The following is a 17,398-nucleotide window of genomic DNA, read 5'->3' as shown; positions in this document are numbered from 1 at the left end:
AATAATCGGTTTCTGAATTTTAATTTAAACAGATCCAGTTTCACTAGTACAGATAGATCATTTTCAATAACATCAAATCGGAATTTGTTAGTAGGCTAGTAAAAATTGTATGTTCAGAGTATTATATTGTAAATGAATGCAGTTACCATTTTTTAAAATTGAGTGTAACTTCTTGTTACATTATTGAAACAGTCTGAAATGCATTTTAATTTCAAATAAATATGACATAAAATTAAAAGGCTGGCATTGTCTAAAATAAAAAAATAAATGATAAGTCCTATAACTCGAGCTAATATTAGAAAATATTTAAAAGTTGACCATCAAAGATAACATAGGGAATCTCCGGGCATATTTTCTATATTCTATATAATCATATATATTATATGATGGGGCATATTTTCTTCAAGACGGAAGATGAAGAAGTCTAAAATCGTGCATTTTTATAGAATAATGATATTTATGTATCTATAACTGAATTGGTTTTAGCCGCAAAAGAGTAGAACTTTTATTTTTATTTATTTAAAATATTAGTGTTTCAAGAATATTTTATTAAATATAGCTCACTGGACGATATTTCGAATATATGAAATATATTTCTGGACGATATGGACGAATATATGAAATTTGAATTCATTAAATATAAAATTCATAATTCATTAGAAAATTTATTTGTTCTAACTACATAAAATATATATTTTTTACTTAATTTGGATCCTTTTTTTATTAAATGTATGAGCCTATTAACGTTTTAGAAATTAACTGTTGGTCCTTGATTATAGTAGATATCCTGTATGTATTAAACTATGTTTGCCTTAAATAAAACCGAATTAATGATATATTTAGAAAGGTCACTTATTTTTTCTTTATTTAATTTTTCAGAAAATGTCACATTTATTTATTTCAGTACATACAGATACGTGTTAAAAATTATACTTTTCTATTTTATTTTATTATAAGATTTAACTTAATGATTTAATTTAAGCTTTTGTGAATATAATGGCAACACGCTGATAAAAACTAATTTTTCCTCTGTACGAGTAAGGTGCTCGCGCAGATTAAATTTTTTATATTATAAATTTACTAAAAAATAAAATCTAAATTTATACGTTAATTAATATTGGTACCATTAAAAAGATAATTTTTTAAACTTTAAGTTGAGGTAAAAATTAGTTTTGTGTTACGATAAATTCAAAAGTGATAATCTTCAGAAGTAATTTTTCATTATTTAGAATTTAAAAAAATGCTTCGAGGTGCACATTCCCGCCCTCGAATATTATTGTGCCAAATTTGATAACTGTAGGTCAAAACATGAGGAGTACCAACACGCATACACACTCATTCATCTTTATTTATTAGTATAGATAACCACAAGGTCACATATATCATAGACTTTTCCATTATATAGACTTTTTACTTTCTCTTATACGAAGTATAGAGAAAGTATTCTAATCATCGAAATATTCGAACTCGAGAACAAAACACATTTTTGGAAAATGTTCGTCCATCCGTCTGTCTATGGACGAATAATCTGTCTGGATAAAGTAAATTTAAACAATTTGCGTAAATTTATTAAATTTAGTATGTGATTTTATGAATACAAGTGTAGTTATCTGTCAAATTTTTCTTCCAATCCGTTGGGAAAAACGCAATTAAAATACAAATTTGATTTTTGGATAACTATTAACCGCATGCCAGGAATTAATTGCCAAAAAAATTGCCAAGAATCGTATGATAGATACAATAGAAACGAAAAATTCACATTCAAAGGTTAATATTTCGTATCTGTTATCGTACGCCAATACCATACACGGCGTTCTCTTTGATAACACCTTATTAGAAAGTATGTGAGAAAATTATGGGTAAATCACTCCCTCTGGTTTTATAAATTTATTCATTTTATTGCTCAATTAATCATAATTATTTTACTTGTTCGGTTTTTATGTTTGAGGAATACATTGTTTTATAGAATTTAGCTCATTATTATTATTATTATTATTATTTAATTAAAAGTGTTCCTTTGCATCTCTCACGACTATCAACCCACACCACCTAATTTTTACAAATCGAAATTCAAGACTGGATGTCGACGATGGGCTGATAAAATCCGACGCGAGGAGACATGAAGATTAGAAAAGGCATAGCGAGAGACAATTGAATAGATCTACTTAGTAGTCAGGAAAGTCAATTCAGATTTGTTGGCTTTTTATTGGCGTTAACCAGCTTACATAACGTACGAGATTTTTAATCAAAATGATATCAAATATTTATATAACTCCAAAGCCTTTGATAATCTACATAAGTTATTTGGAACGAACCTAATAATTTTCGGGTCTGCTAAGATGAAAAAAATGTACCTTGTCCGCAGTCCAAATTTTCATATTTCTCCCAAGTGAGCAGATTTTACTTTGACAAATGTAACATTTGCATCGTTGGTATTGCCCGTCTGCCTGGCTCCGAAGTTTTCGTATAAGATTTTGCTTCGTCTGTGATTGATAAATTAACATGCCGCGCCCACTTGTTACCTAATAGCTTCGGTTTTGTTACAGGTGCTTGCCTATCGAAATACTGTTTTATTAAAAGTGGAAAAGCCCAGTTTCCAGGTGGTTTCCCAACATTAACGAAGGTTTTATGTTATGCTTCCTTTTATGAGGAAAATATTTTTTTCCCCCCAACTGAATCGGATGTCTTATATCGATCCCAGGATCGCGTTCTTGTGCAAGAGACGATGAATAATTGCGGCCGTCATTCGAAATTCCCCCCACGGGGCCCCCGGTGCTTGTTCTCCAAGAATGTCGTGACGGCGCGCTCACAACAGAATTTTAAGTCGCGGCCACGGTAAAAATAATTACCTTTTCTGGGCATGGCCTCCTCCTTTATAGGTGTAATGAATCTCTCCGTGCTTTTTTGTTTCATGCACCCTTTTCTGCCGCATACACTTGGTGGGCGGGTGACTCAGAAATTCTGCGAGCGAACTCGTTAGGGCTGGGTTATCTCTCGGCATCTGTAATAAAAGCAGGAAGTGCTACAAATTCGAAATGAATGAGTTGCTGTAAAGAGTAATGACTAGAGACTGCCAAGTCTAGATGAAATAGAACATTTGCCTAACTACATCACATTTACTGTGTGCTTTTCTTAGTGTTGTATTCTTTTTGTTTCTCGATATGCAATTAGACGTTATTTCCTGGGATTGTTTTATTTATTTTTGCTTAAAAATTCTATATTTATTCACGAATATTCCAAATCATGTTCTAGAAAATTTTATTCTCTTCATTCAAATGCCTTCTGAATTTACATTTGATGTTATTTCTCGTGATTTCCTTGACTCTGTTTCATATTCATTTACGTGGAAGAAACGAAGGCCTTGGAGGGGGAGTTATAGATTAATTATCTTAAAGCTTGATGGTGGCAAATGCCCCTCCAGAAATATGATGTGGAAATTTAGAGGACCTTGCAAATCGGAAATTAACTGTATATAGCCATAGTTTCGAATTCGATTTTAAATCTTTTGATCTTTTTTTGATATTTAATGCTATGATTATTGTTTCTTGAATACTCTCTCTTATAAAGTATCGCAGAGAAAGTACTTTGAAATGTGATAATTGATGTGACAATTTATTTTCAAAAGTTGTATATTAATAACCGTTATGGTAATTTTCTTTTCATCAGAAAACTCAAATCTGTAGACAATACGAGTATAATATAAATATATAATTATCAAAAAATAATGACTCTTTCCATGGGTTATATTTAGTAGCATTATAAATATACTTGTTGCGAATTTGGTAGCTGCTAATTTAACTGTCCAGCGTCAGTGAGCTTTAAATATTTTAACGCCGATCTCAAACATATGCAAATCCTTTTATTTTTTTGAAAAAGAAAATCAATTGAACGCCACTTTCTCCAACTCATTAACTATACAGTTTAAGAATTAAAGGGGCAAGACCACTTAATTCTTCTACTAGGAACTTAGCGATAATTTTTTTTCCCCTTCAGAACAATTTCTTTTTACATAACCATGGGCGATTTTCCTTTTTTGTCTTTCAGAATTCTTTTTTCTTTTAAAATGTTTCTGCCAACTTTTAAAAACTCGTAAATTTTTTTGTTTTCTTTTTGGAGCCGTTATCGAATCGTTTTGTATTATTATTTGGTATTCTATTTTTCTTTTATATCAATTATTATTCGAACTTTTCTTTCATTTTGTGACCAAAACATACGTGGCCTGGTCCTTACCATTATTTTTTATCCATTTTTTTTTCTCTTATGAATTCAATGTTTAGTTGAATTTTGTTTCTTTAGTCTTGTTTCCTAATACTTTTCCAAATGACTACATAAAAGCTCATTGCCTTAGACCCTGAATTATCGTGATTCCTAGTACGGTATTAATGCCATTCATTTTGTAACTATATACCATTTTATACATTTCAGATTCACTATTGTATATTACATCTGTCCCAAATTTTATTGCATTTGTTATTTTGTAAAAAGAAAAATTAGCTTTTAAACTTATTTTTCTATTGAAATTCGTTCGCATATTAAAGCAAATGATGATCGGAAACGCATTTTCCGGCATTAAAATGAGGAATTCGAAAAACAGCAGTTCGTTTTTATCAACCGTTGCATCGAAAACATTTGGAAGTGCTGATCAGATATAATCTCCAACTACAATATCACCTAATTGTGCCTAATTTTTTTTACAATACTGAACCAACTCAATCTAATACAACACATATTATTGATAAAGTTATCATTTATTGAAGGAAATACATACAGCATTACATTTTTTGTAATGTTTTGAAATAACAGTTATATTTCAAAATGCCTATTTTAATTCATAATTGCATTATAATTATTAATAATGAATTAAATAATTATAATAACAATTGAATAACTTTTTTGCCTTGAATCTTGTTTCATTTCATTTCTATATACTTTGATCTGCTTCATTTAGTGTCACCTTTTCTTTTTTCAGCTAGGAATGATTTTCAAACTAAGGTATGGAATTTTATGTTGAATTCATATCTTTTATTGGTAATAAAAACTAATCAAGGATTGATGAAGCTGACGGAGAATTTTTCACCAATTTCTTTCTTCTAAAAGGAAAATCCTTAACAAATCTCATACGCTTCATTGGATCAGCATTTTGAATGCAAATTAATTTATTTTCGAAGGAAAAGAATTTCCAACCGATACCGTGTTGCCACTTCGAGACAACCTTTATTCTTCAATTACTCTAAAAATTCGCACGTGACTTGGCTCTTTCGTTGATTTCTTTTGTTCGGTGATCTGTCTAGCTCTCCGACAAATTGAAATTCCATTTCGAAGTTCTTTGGCAATGCATCTGGGAGGGGCTTTACGGAACATTAATTTAATGTTGCATGGAAAACGCGTGTTTATTTCGTTTTCTTCTCTTCCTCACATTGAAAAGGATTTAGTTTTAAAATTTATGGCCTTTGTCGGAATGCGGCTCCTATCCTGTTCCTTGTTCGTAAAAATCGCTTGCTTTGGTAAAGCGCGCCTTAAATGGAAATTTATTTAATTATTTGTTCCATTTGGAAGTCCTCCTCTCTAGAGACCTGTTGCCAAAGCGAGGACAAAAATAACTGTTCATCGAGCAAAGTCGTTTTCGATTTTTTTTAAAGAAAAAACGGTCTCGAATGTATCGCATTCTTTCTTTGCACCTCCTCCTGGGAAATGAACTAATGCGAAATAATCTCTGAAGAACCGCTAGAGAATTTAATTTTTTTATGTTTTGAAAGGAGTGTGTGAATGAATACGACTGGTCTCGCAAGGCGATTAAATAACTCGTTTCTAGTTAGTAATGATAGGGAATCTTCAGGATGCGGCCGCGAAAAGATGGAAAAAGGAAATAATTTTTATTTTATTTTTTATTGTAAGAAATAAAATTCGAATAGGCATCGGTTGCTGCTTTAGTCAAATATATTTCATTACGTTGTTGTTTCTATCAGAACAAAGCCGTACTGTTAAATTATCTGCTTTATTTTTGAATTGATTTCCTGAGCTTCTATTACTTATCTTGGATTTATTGTCGATCGAGAGATTTCTCCACCATTATCATCAATAAATTTTTAAATAATCTGTACAGTTGAATACAGAAAAAGATTTCGATTAACTAATTCATGAGCTTTTCTCATATTTCCATGATTCATTCTATCTCTCATATAATACACAAAGAGAGAGAGAGAGTTGTTGTGTATATAATAATAAAAAAAAAGGCCTTGCGAGCTTTTAAAGAATTATAAATAACATTTTTAAATTCAACATATATTTTGGAGGATTTTAATAAGATATTTCAAATGCAGATGATTTTCAGCATGCTAAATTTTCTAAAAATTGATAAAAACCCTTATTTTATTAAAATATTTTGAGTGGTGGAGGCTTAATGCTGAAATACCGGCTTCGAGACCGGATGATTCCATGTTCATAACCCAATTCTACGAAAGATCTGTCGCATATGGGGCCCTGATCAATCTGACTTTGTGGGGCAAGCGATCTCCCATTGATATGGCGAAGAAATTTGGAAAGATTGGCTCAGGCTCAGATGTCGTTCTTATCATCTGATCGGGTTTCAGAATTACGATGTCCTTGCCAAAATAGCTCAGCATTGCTTCCAAACAAGAAATTTCCAAAATTTAATTGTAAAAATATTTTGTTTGGAGTTTTTTTAGACAATATGTAAGAAACACACACACACACAAATTTTCATTGATAGTCCCCTTCCCCCTTGTTAGCATTCATTTACTTGACCTTATTTTCAACTTTCAGTTTAAAAAAATTTGTCCTACATTAATATTTTATTTAATTTCATCTTCTATTTACTCACCAATAGAAATCCGACGTTAATTCTGTGGAAGGGAGAGGAGATCAAGAGAAATGATGACTCATTTATTTCAAGTTTATAATTAATATTTTAAAATTATTGGACGCTTTAAATTTAAAAAACTAATAAAATGCTATTTATTTGTTTTAGCATTTATAGAGAGAGTTCTCTTTGAACTGTACGAATAATATAGATTTCTTTAGTTCTCTTTGAACTGTACGAATAATGTAGATTTTTAAAAAAATGAATCTGAAACCAAAACTAAGTTGAAAAATAAAGATTTTGTAAAAAAGTTGCTTGCGTTGCAAATGGAAATCTATTGCTCAAACATTTGATTTGCTTTACGCTTTGAATTCTTGTTTTGAACATTTATATATATATCTTTTATATATATGAAAAAAAGTTCTACTTATCCTCTCGGAATGTTGACAGAGCGAGTGGTTCCGTGTGTTTGCTTTCCTGTCGAAAATCTCGCTTCACCAGAAAAACGCTTTTACCGGATGCGCTAAAGGTTCTGGTTCAGCTGTTGGCAAACTCTGATGAAAGCAGTGGTTTCCGGACAAAAAATGGAGAAGATGATGCAAAATAACATTTGTCGATGAATCGTTTGATCAATCTTTTTTTTTATGTCTGAAAAATATGAATTTTTATCTGAAAATTTCTATAATTTTATTTCAAAAGCCAAAAGTGTAAAAATAAAATATACATAAGCATATAATAGAGCTAAGTAAGTGCTCACAATAAAAGTGAATACTTTCCCCATATTACACAATTTTTTCCGTCTCGGTATTGTAGAAGTTTTCATGCTATTGCTAGAACCAAATAATTTGTTTTAATTATTAGCTAAAAAAAATTTGAGGACGGATTGAAAAAATAGTTTTTAACAAATTCGTGACAAAACATGGATTAAATTCTTCAAACCTGTTCTATGAAATTAAGGAGCTGATAATTGAATAGAGTGTGGATTTGTCTTTGTGGAGAGTAATTATTTAGAAGAATTCTTAAAGTAATGCTTCTATCTGCTCCATTAAGAAGTTTTAAACATTTCTTTAAAATATTTCAGAAAGTTTAAAAATATACATATAGTAGGTGTTAAAACTAAACAAAACTCTTAAAACTGATTACCGCTACTAAAATTTGCTATAAACCGCTTCAGTTTTGAAACGAGACCTTAATCTGATAATTAAAGGTTTTATTTATTAGTAACTTCCGGGAATGCTGAGAATTTTTTCAAACTTTGAAAACAGCATTTTTTTTTTCTTCTAAAATTTTCTATAAATTGAGATAGCGCTTTAAAGAAAATATGAATGCGAAAGCAAAAAAGCAATAAATGAACTCGGAAGTTTATACTCGATATCGTGTGCACTTTCTTATAATAACGTTAATGAATTATTTTAGAAAAGAATTCCGAAGGCTTTAAAGTCAATTGTTTTCATTAAAAGCATATTACTATTTGATATACTTAGAAGAATTCCTCTCCTTTGTTCAAAGTTAGCTGTCACATTTTTATCTTTGCATTTTCTCTGAATTAAACGTTAGGATAATCGATGTCTATATTCAGATTGGAAGATTCGAAATTAACATTCTTGAAATCGCTTCGCTCAAATGTCTTCGCATCTTTGAATGAAAATAATATTTCGTGCATCTATTTTCGAAAAATTTAGGTTCACGGTTTTTTTTTTTTTTTTTTTTTTTTTTAAATAAATAAATTAGTCTTTTCTTTGTTTACTAGTTCTTGCTGTCTTGATAAGGGTTCCTAGTCTTGATGTACACTTGTTTTTGTTCACTTTACTTAACTTTGTAGCAAATTCCGAAAATGCGGATTTTTTTAAAATTTTTTTTTTAAACCTTACAAACAATTTGTTTTTTCCAAAAGCTTCTATAAACTGAGATAGCTCCTTAAAGCAATGCATTAACTTAAATTTACTTTCCATATCGTGCGAAATTCCTGAATTATTTTCGAAATAAATTCCAAAAACCGAAGTTTCATTAAAGATGTATCAGCATTTGTCATACTTAAGAGAACTCTTCATGTATGTTAAAACTTAGCTATCCAGTTCTGTTTTTACATGTGTTCTGAATAAAATTTTAGCATAAATCTGTTGTCAGGTTAGAATGTTAGTAGTAAATAATCACGAGATCGTTTTGGTCACGTGTTTTAACGAAAATAATTTTTCCTTCATCCTTTTCCAAAGAGCATTGTTTCAAAGGTTTAGGTTCCGTTTTCGTTCCAAGGATTAGTCTTCTTCTTCATGTTTTCGTGATAAGAGCCCATTGCCTTCATTCACATTTATTTCCGTTCACTTCACTGTTCAACTTTCAAGGGTCTGTTTTGTTTCCGGAGCGGATACTTTTCGATTATTTCCCCCTCTGAAAGACACCGGGTCCCACTCTGCTATTGTCCCTTCAAATTAAGCCCCCAACTGTTGCTTTTCCCTTGCACGCGTGGTTGGGAGTAGATAACCGAAAAGTCAACCCCTAGGTAGGGAGAGAACGGAAAAGAAGTGCTATTTCTCTTTTGTATCGAAAATGACGAGAAGATACTTACCTTTCTGAAAGAAGGGAGAGGGGGACTATCTCCTCTCCCCAGTTTGGAAGACAAAAAGATCACGGAGAAGGGGGGGGGAGGTGAGAAAACCATCTTATAGAGGAAGAAGTCTTTATTTCTAAAAAATAAATAAAGCCGACAGAGAGGAGAGGTTAGGAACCGAGGTAGGACAAGAGTCGCCCAGCGCACGCGATCTTTCGCGTGGGGGACGCAAGGAGGTTGGGGTGGGGCGGCATCGATCGCACGGACCGCTTCCATTGGCGGAGCCGCCCTGCCAGCTGTGGAGGGAGCCCCCAACAAACAGCAGTCGGCCGCGCACAGCGAAGGAGCGGGGCGTACCGCTATGACGCTGTAGGTCTTGTAGTTTGACGCACCGATGTCTTGGTGGATGATCCTGGTGATGTGTGTGCAGGCTGCCGGGGCGTACCGCGGGGGTCACCGGTGGTACTCGTGGGCCGCCTCTGGACACCTTAGGCACCATAGAGGTAAACTGTTTCGTTTAATTTTCATCAGCTTTTGAAATTTTTATCCTGCTGGCATTTTTTTTCCCCTTCTTTTCTCACCTTATATATGAACTATAATACTTCCCGAAAGTTGGGTAACAAACTCTTAATTAGCAATGCACGCTTTTATGAGAATTTTTGTTATTAGTGTAGAAAAATAAATAAGAACCATTGTATTGTAAATTGGTTAAGTAAATATACTTTCTTTTTTGATAAATGTTTCTTTTCTTAACTTTTTTTCGCTATTTATATGTGTGCACTGTGATAGGGAATTTTTTTCCTTTTCTTGTGGCTAAATATTTTTCAGTTCACTTAAGATCGCGAATAATCAAAATTTTAAAAAGGCCCTCTATCAAATGAAAATAACTAATCATAATGAGAAACTGAGTTACATTTCATAGAATAACATGTTTTTTCTCTTGTTAATTCCTCTGTCATTCATTGAGAATAATGCGCTAACTGTGTTTGCAAGGAGACCAAATATTTGCCAATCATTGAATTATCTTTATATGATGATGATTGTAATATATTCTATAAAGGAATGGATAAGATTTTCTTACTCGAGAGAAAAATATACTTATATGGGTATTTTTTTTCTGCGTGTTTGCTGAATTTCTCTGTGATGTTTTTTTACATTTTTTTAGATTAAAAAGAGTATCTGGATTTCTTTTCTAATTATTTCTTTTCATTTTGTGCTTGATATTTATTCTAAATTCTTGTATACTTAAACCTATTCCTTTTATCAGACATTTATTTTTATGCATTTATTTCTAAATAAGATTTTTTTTTTCAATAAGAGGGGAAAAAATGGTGCCTCTCTGTTCATAAAAAAGTCTTACATTTTTATGAATGTGTGTACTAATACTATATAGTTCCTTGAAGCAGTATTTCAAAATAAAAAAAGAAATTACAAATAAAATTTTAAAAGGAGTGTTTCAAATTATAATGATTTTTCAAACTTAGTAATAAATAATGCTTTTGTATGCGGGGATTAATTTAAATTGACGGAAGCGCTTCCTGGTCGTTTTTTCGGGCGGTACGTTGTCAGAGAAACTACTATTTTGTATAAAATTGGTTCTTTTGAACTTTTTCTTAAAACTTAATGAAATTATCCTCCCATTCTCACCCCTTAGTTCACCAGTACTGAATTATTATTCCGAGTCTTTTCAGTAAGTTTTTCAAAGTCCTATTTTGATTTAAAACTCCTATTTTATTAATTCCTATTTACGAGATTCATTTTAATACAAAATAGAATTGATAATGAGTGATACATGCAAATATCTGATTTTTCTACTTGAGTTGGCTAGATTTTTTCTAATTTTTTTTTTTTAACCTTCATTCGTTATTCTGTTATTTTTTTCATTCCCATTTTCTTTAATTAATTCATTACTTAGTGCTATCTAAATTCTAAATTTACTTTTCTCTTGCCTGGTCGCATTTATTATTCTATAAAATAAATGCTCCTTTATTGTATTTAATACTTTAAATACAATAAAGAAGTATTAATGCTTTTATTATATGAGAAGTATTTTTTTTGTTTTGTTTTTTGCAGTTCCTTTTTAAAAAGCGTTTTAATTAATTTTCTAACGGCTTTTCCTGCTATTTCAGTTACTAAATTAAGTTTTAGACTATATTATAAGGGATAGCATGAAATTTCAATAACCACTATTCGTTTTTAAATCCTATTTAAAAGTATAGATATTTGAACATTATCACTCAATAACGGTTTTGAATTTAGATTAAGATGATTTTCTGTTTATCCATATCGTTTTAAAGTCTCCAAATGATCGATACTTTTAGATTTCAAAATTAGAACGTTTGAGAGTGACAAGTGTTTTGTCTGGAATGTCGAAACTATATTGGAGTTTTCGCGGAAAACCAAGAATTCCTCTTTTCACATTATAAAACTGAAAATAATTCAGTATAAGACTGCATTTCTAAAAAATAAGTTGGACATTTAACCATTTTCATTTAATTAAATTTGTTTCTTTTGTTTGTTTTGTTATTTGCTTCCCTTTAGATTTAAAATGAACGGACATAAATTGCGAGATTGATTAATACTATATGTAGATAGACTTATGACCTATAATCTTGCCTCTTTGCCAATTGTATTTATTGTAATGGAACGCAATGTCGAACTGTAGGAAGTGAAATATTGTTTTAGTCTGCCTTTCTTTGAGGAATCGCCAATCATAGCAACGTACGCTACTGACCTCAAAAGTTTCAGTTTGCCCTTTAACACTTTCTCCAACTGAAGTATAAAAATTGTACCCAAAATTTCCTTTATAATTTCAAAATAAGCCATTAATTTTAACAGATCAAATCAATTGCTCTTATGCCCCGATTATAATTAGAAATAATAACCCTTTTCAATTTATGCTTTATATATGTTTGAAAAATGTTCAAAAAGAAAATTATTCACAAACGAAAGAAAAATTATCAACACTTCAGTATTATAATTGGCCTCAGAAATTTCTTTAACGAAAGCATTATTAATGAGAATTAAATACTTACTCACTTTATATGATGCAGATATATTTTAAAAATTCTATGTTCACAATACCAATGATAATGAATAATGTAATGCAAATCTCCTTAGAAGTTTAACTTCAAGTACACATATACCTTTCATTTGGTTTTGTAAATTTCAATTAGAAATAATACAATTATCTTTTTTCAAAGATGACCATAATAGACCTCCGATATCTAGCCAATATGATACATGCTTACATGAGCATACAAAATATCACAGGAAGATTTAAACTTATGAACTCAATGAGGAATTAATTCTATTAAGACCTTCGAGAAAACTCTTGATTTTCATGAGGTAAATCCAAAATGAATTGGTTTTCTTAAATTAACGTTACATTCTGTGGATCCTGAAAACTATATGTGAACGAAGTTGGAGAATTTGAATGAAATCAAATGATAATTAATTTCTGGGCCATCATTTTACTTTCTAAAATTCTTTATAAAGTTAACTTGATGTCCTCTATTGTATCAAAATTACATGTGTCAAATTTGCCAAAATATTTTATTGGTTCAAAATATTTGCAGAAATTGGTTGCATCTGTCTTCGCATGTGAAGAGTGATTGGCGTATGTTGCCATAAAATGCCATATGCCGTTTGCGGCTCCAAATGTTCTGTCAAAATTTCATTTATTTTGCTGTGCCGTTTTTGACATACGATATTTTTATATTACTAACACGGTGCTACAGGCTAAATGGCAAGCTTGCCATTTTCAGAATTACAAGATTCATCATCAATTACTGTAGCTAACATTTCCATTTCATTTATTTCTGTTTGCATTGTTTCCAGCTCTAACACCCACTTGCAATATTATCTATTTTTATTATTATTCTGAATATCCGTGTTATGCATTTTCAAATGCGAACATAATGCTGCTGAAAAATTGAACGCACTTAATACAAATGGATATGGAATAATAAATATTTTCTTACTTTTAATTCCGTTTGTGCCTACCTAACAGTCCTTCCATTCTATAAATCTTCAAGGGAATTTCAGCTTATCTTTTGACTTGTGGCGATAGCACTTAAAATGTTTTCAGTTTTCTCGAAATCCGAGAAACTCTTTCGGTAAGTCCGAGTTTCATCTTGCTTAATTGGGTCTCTCCGGAAGCTCTTCGATATCCTCCGGCTTTTGTTGCGGAAAATAACTGCGACCGTTTCGCAGTGTTGCTCGAGGCATGAGCACAATGCGAACCTCTCCTTTTCATATTATCTGCTGAAAAGAAATGTTATTTAATAATAATTGATACAAAGTCTGAATCGTATGAAATTACTAGCAACGGTATTTTGATAATTCCTTGCTACCTTTCATTGTGAAATGCGGCTAAGTAAGTGTATGCGGCCCTTTATTAATATTTTAGTAGAATATAGTTTGTAGCATAGGATTTAAATTGTTAAGATTATATTTACTGTATTTTAATTAGTGCGTTTTATTTTTGAATTCTCGTGAAAGATTTGCATAAACTGCTGCATTTAAATGCATAGCAATTGAACTTAGTAAATTGATATCTGACCTTTGAAAGTATTTTGCATGTGTAAATCCTTCAAAATGCCAACTAAAAATGTTGAGATTATATACACTGTCTTTTAGTTAATGAGTTTTACTTCTAACTTCTCATTAAAGATTAATATTAATTGCGGAATTTAATATCTCATATTTAAAAAGGCTTCTCATTTATTAATATCCGACTGGATGCCACTAAGTTAAAAGTATATCGTTATATTGAGTCTTTTACATGCTGCGGCTATTATTTTGCAGTTTGCTTAGTTCAAATTCAAAATAATTTTTTTAGTCAAGCCATTGCTATTGCACTGTAAAATTTTTAAGGATTGCGAAGAGTGTGGAGACCGTAATTTACTTAACACTTGTGGCCCTCTGCCTAAGCTGCAAGCGCGTCCCTGATTAGGCTGCTCGACGGACGGGGCAGAATCAAGATTCTGGGTCAACAAAATCATAAGGAGGAGGTGAGATGTAGCCTCTGTTGATCCGAGGATCTGGGCACCATAAAGGTATAGGTATGTCTTGGCTCTTGGTGGTGTTCTTTTTCGTCTGGCACCTACCCTTTGCGGTCTGCTCTAAATGCCAAGCTCAGCAAGCCTCTGCCGAGCACATCCTGGACTGTTTGGGACTTTCCAGAGAGGTCATTTACTCCTCCCTTGTGTGAATGGGTGAAACTATAAATGTGGTATCATCATCAGAATTGCAAACTTATATCAAATTTTGGGTTAAATCCACTCGCCATTTTGACTCTCTGTCGAAATGGCGGGTACTCTGTGTTAGTCAGCGGAAATAGTCTCAACAACACATTCTTACATGGTTATTCACAGATAATACGTACAAAAGAACCTATTAGGAGTTTGATTTGTGGCGATTCATTGCTGGAATTTGGTTATTACACAAGCATCTAGAAACTAAATATGCATTTTGGACCCTTTATTTCCGACTGCTTAAAACGAAAATTTGACATAAATTAAGAATGTAGTAACAAAATCATATACCAAATTTCATATATTTGTCTTTGCGCAGTCTTGCGTTGAGTTATCCCGTTTACACGTTTGTTAAACCAACAAACCTCCTAATGGATTAGTTTTCCAATTTACACTTTATATTTTAAATCTGTGTACCAATTTTCATCCATCTAGCTCCCTTCGTTTTGTAATTATTGTGTTAACTTATAATCGGACAGCCGAACTGCCTCTAAATAGATTTAGTTTAAAGTGTCATAAAAATTTACAAATTTGGTGTCAGATCCACATATCAAGTGTCATCCGTCTAGTTCAAAGTATTTTAGAGTTACAGACACATGTAGTTTCAGAAATGCGTGGTTCTGACTCAGAGTGGTCTGAAACATGAAGGTTCATCAAAATCTCGAATTCTTTGACGATTACAGTCCCCCCCCCCTCTATATTCTGGGTACGAAGCATTAAAAAAAAAAGCCATATTTCAGATTTGGTATACAATAAAGATTTTAGACCTTTACGAAATTTTTTAACCAGCCAGTCGACGGGAAGATGTCCAAAATGTATTCGATTTTTCCCAGTACGTTATGAAACACAAAACTCATTTTAGAGAGTTTATACAGAAAAGCGAAAGGAGAACATTCAAGACAATTTCTTTCGACATCCAGCCTTGTTTATTTAATTTATCCTTCGAATCTAACGTATGTGAATGGCTCATTGTCGAGATAGATATATTTTTAATCATTTGAATCATTAAATTAAAATACAATTCGTAGATTTTTCCTTGTTTTAATGAATCGGTCGCAATTCAGTCTTAGATGTTCTTTTTTTTTTTTTACGGGAGATGTTCGAATTTCAGAAACAGTTTCCACTCGTCACTCCGATTATTGATTCAAGGAGACATTAAATTTCTTCTCGAAATTTAGAATCGCTTTATTTTTCAGGTGCACCTGCTTGGAAGATTTCATGGAAAATTTAACTCACTCTAATATCTCTTGCTTGGCGGAAGAAAGAAATCAATACTCTGAAAGCGCTTTTTTTTTTCCCCCTCTTTCTCTTTACGAATGTAGCTGGTTTCCTTTCTTTTTTGCAAACTTCTCTTTCGTAACAAATGAATAAATAAGAGCTACTCCTGTTTAAAATACGATCCTAAATTTTTGCTAAATTGCGTTTTATCGTTTAAAATTCATAAACATATCATATACGAAAGAGAAACGAAATGTTGAATGGCGTACTTAAATTAAATGGGTTTCTTTTTTCGTATGGCCTTTGTCTCTGATCATATTTCGGTTTGTCTTTCATTTTTCTCTCCCTCTTCTTATGCGAGTCTTCCATGTATTTTTCTTTCCCGAAATTAATAATAGAAAACTGAGCTTTCGAATTGCATTGAAATGGATTAAGAGTCCTTCATATTATTTGCTGTCTCTGAACATTGTTTAAAAAGACTAGAATTCGTTTAATAGAATGCTGGTTCGATATTATTTGTATAGTTGAAATCGTTTCATTTTATCTCATATTTCGAAGTACTCCGCAGAGGCTTTCGAAAATATTTTTCGTACTCCATGTAATAGAAAAACCTTTTTTATGATTTATATAATATGCTTCTGTATATAGATTTCTCGTATATTTCTTCATAGAAGATGAAATATCCATTTGTGTTCTGTTCTTGCAGAGAATTATAATGTAATTTAAATAGAGCTTTTACTTTTCTTATACTTATGGTTATGAAATGGATTGCGATGGAATTTCCGTATGCTTCAATAACATCCTTGAATTTCAGTTGCATCTTCTTAGCTGTTTCTCTTTTTTGTAGTTGTTTGTCTTCGCTTCTCCGTATTATTCAAAATGTTTATTGTTTTTGTTACGCAATTTTTAACTCTTCTTTTCTTGTTAACTACATTTTTTATGCGACTGTACTTGTCATATTATTTTCGTTTAAACATTGTTATGCTCGGAGATTAAGAACCATCGAATTCAAGAATTCCATCCTTTATCCCGCAAATTAACATATCGTTAAAAAGAGAAAATTATTGGCTGTGTTTAACCTTTTTAGCCTCCTTAAATACGCTTTGTGGTTCTCCACTTTATTCTATTTCACTTGATTATCCATTGCCAGTTAATAAAAAAAATGAAGGAAATTTTAAAATCTTTGCCGAATAATGTTACTATTAAATGTTTTATAACAGCTATGGCACTCATCATCGGTTAAAGGTATTACGTAGTATAGAAAAGGTTACATTTTCTGACTGATGATTTTATCAATGGTATTCAGATATAGTAAATTAAAATACCGTACATCACGAATAAACATTTTAAAATTCAGTGTTGCCAAGATACGTCTTCCATCTATTTTAAATATGATCAGCCACATTCATAATCGTTTGGTATAAATAAATGTAGACGTATTATAAAAAATGATTTTGCATTCTAATAACTGTGTGGCCAGAAAGAAACCTGAAAAACTTAACAAGTTAAATGCGTTCAATGTGTATACACGTCAATCCAAATCTTCATATTGAA

At 31.5% G+C, this 17,398-nt stretch overlaps 1 protein-coding gene across 2 annotated transcripts in view; it reads left to right on the top strand.

The window, feature by feature from the left end:
- Window positions 1-17,398, top strand: part of LOC129958275 (semaphorin-2A-like) — a 403,314-nt gene that overhangs the window by 203,824 nt on the left and 182,092 nt on the right. Inside the window, exon 1 of one of the 2 annotated variants that reach the window (XM_056070622.1) lies at window positions 9,727-9,871. The exons of the other annotated variant lie outside the window; for it this stretch is intronic. Coding sequence (XP_055926597.1) covers window positions 9,763-9,871 — 109 coding nt within the window. The 5' untranslated portion in view covers window positions 9,727-9,762. Of the gene's footprint in view, window positions 1-9,726; window positions 9,872-17,398 lie in introns of those variants that run through there. 2 annotated transcript variants of the gene reach the window in all.

The sequence above is a fragment of the Argiope bruennichi genome, chromosome 2 (assembly GCF_947563725.1).
Source record: "Argiope bruennichi chromosome 2, qqArgBrue1.1, whole genome shotgun sequence".
NCBI classification, from domain to species: Eukaryota; Metazoa; Arthropoda; class Arachnida; order Araneae; family Araneidae; genus Argiope; species Argiope bruennichi.
This window is presented reverse-complemented; position numbering and strand designations above follow the sequence as displayed.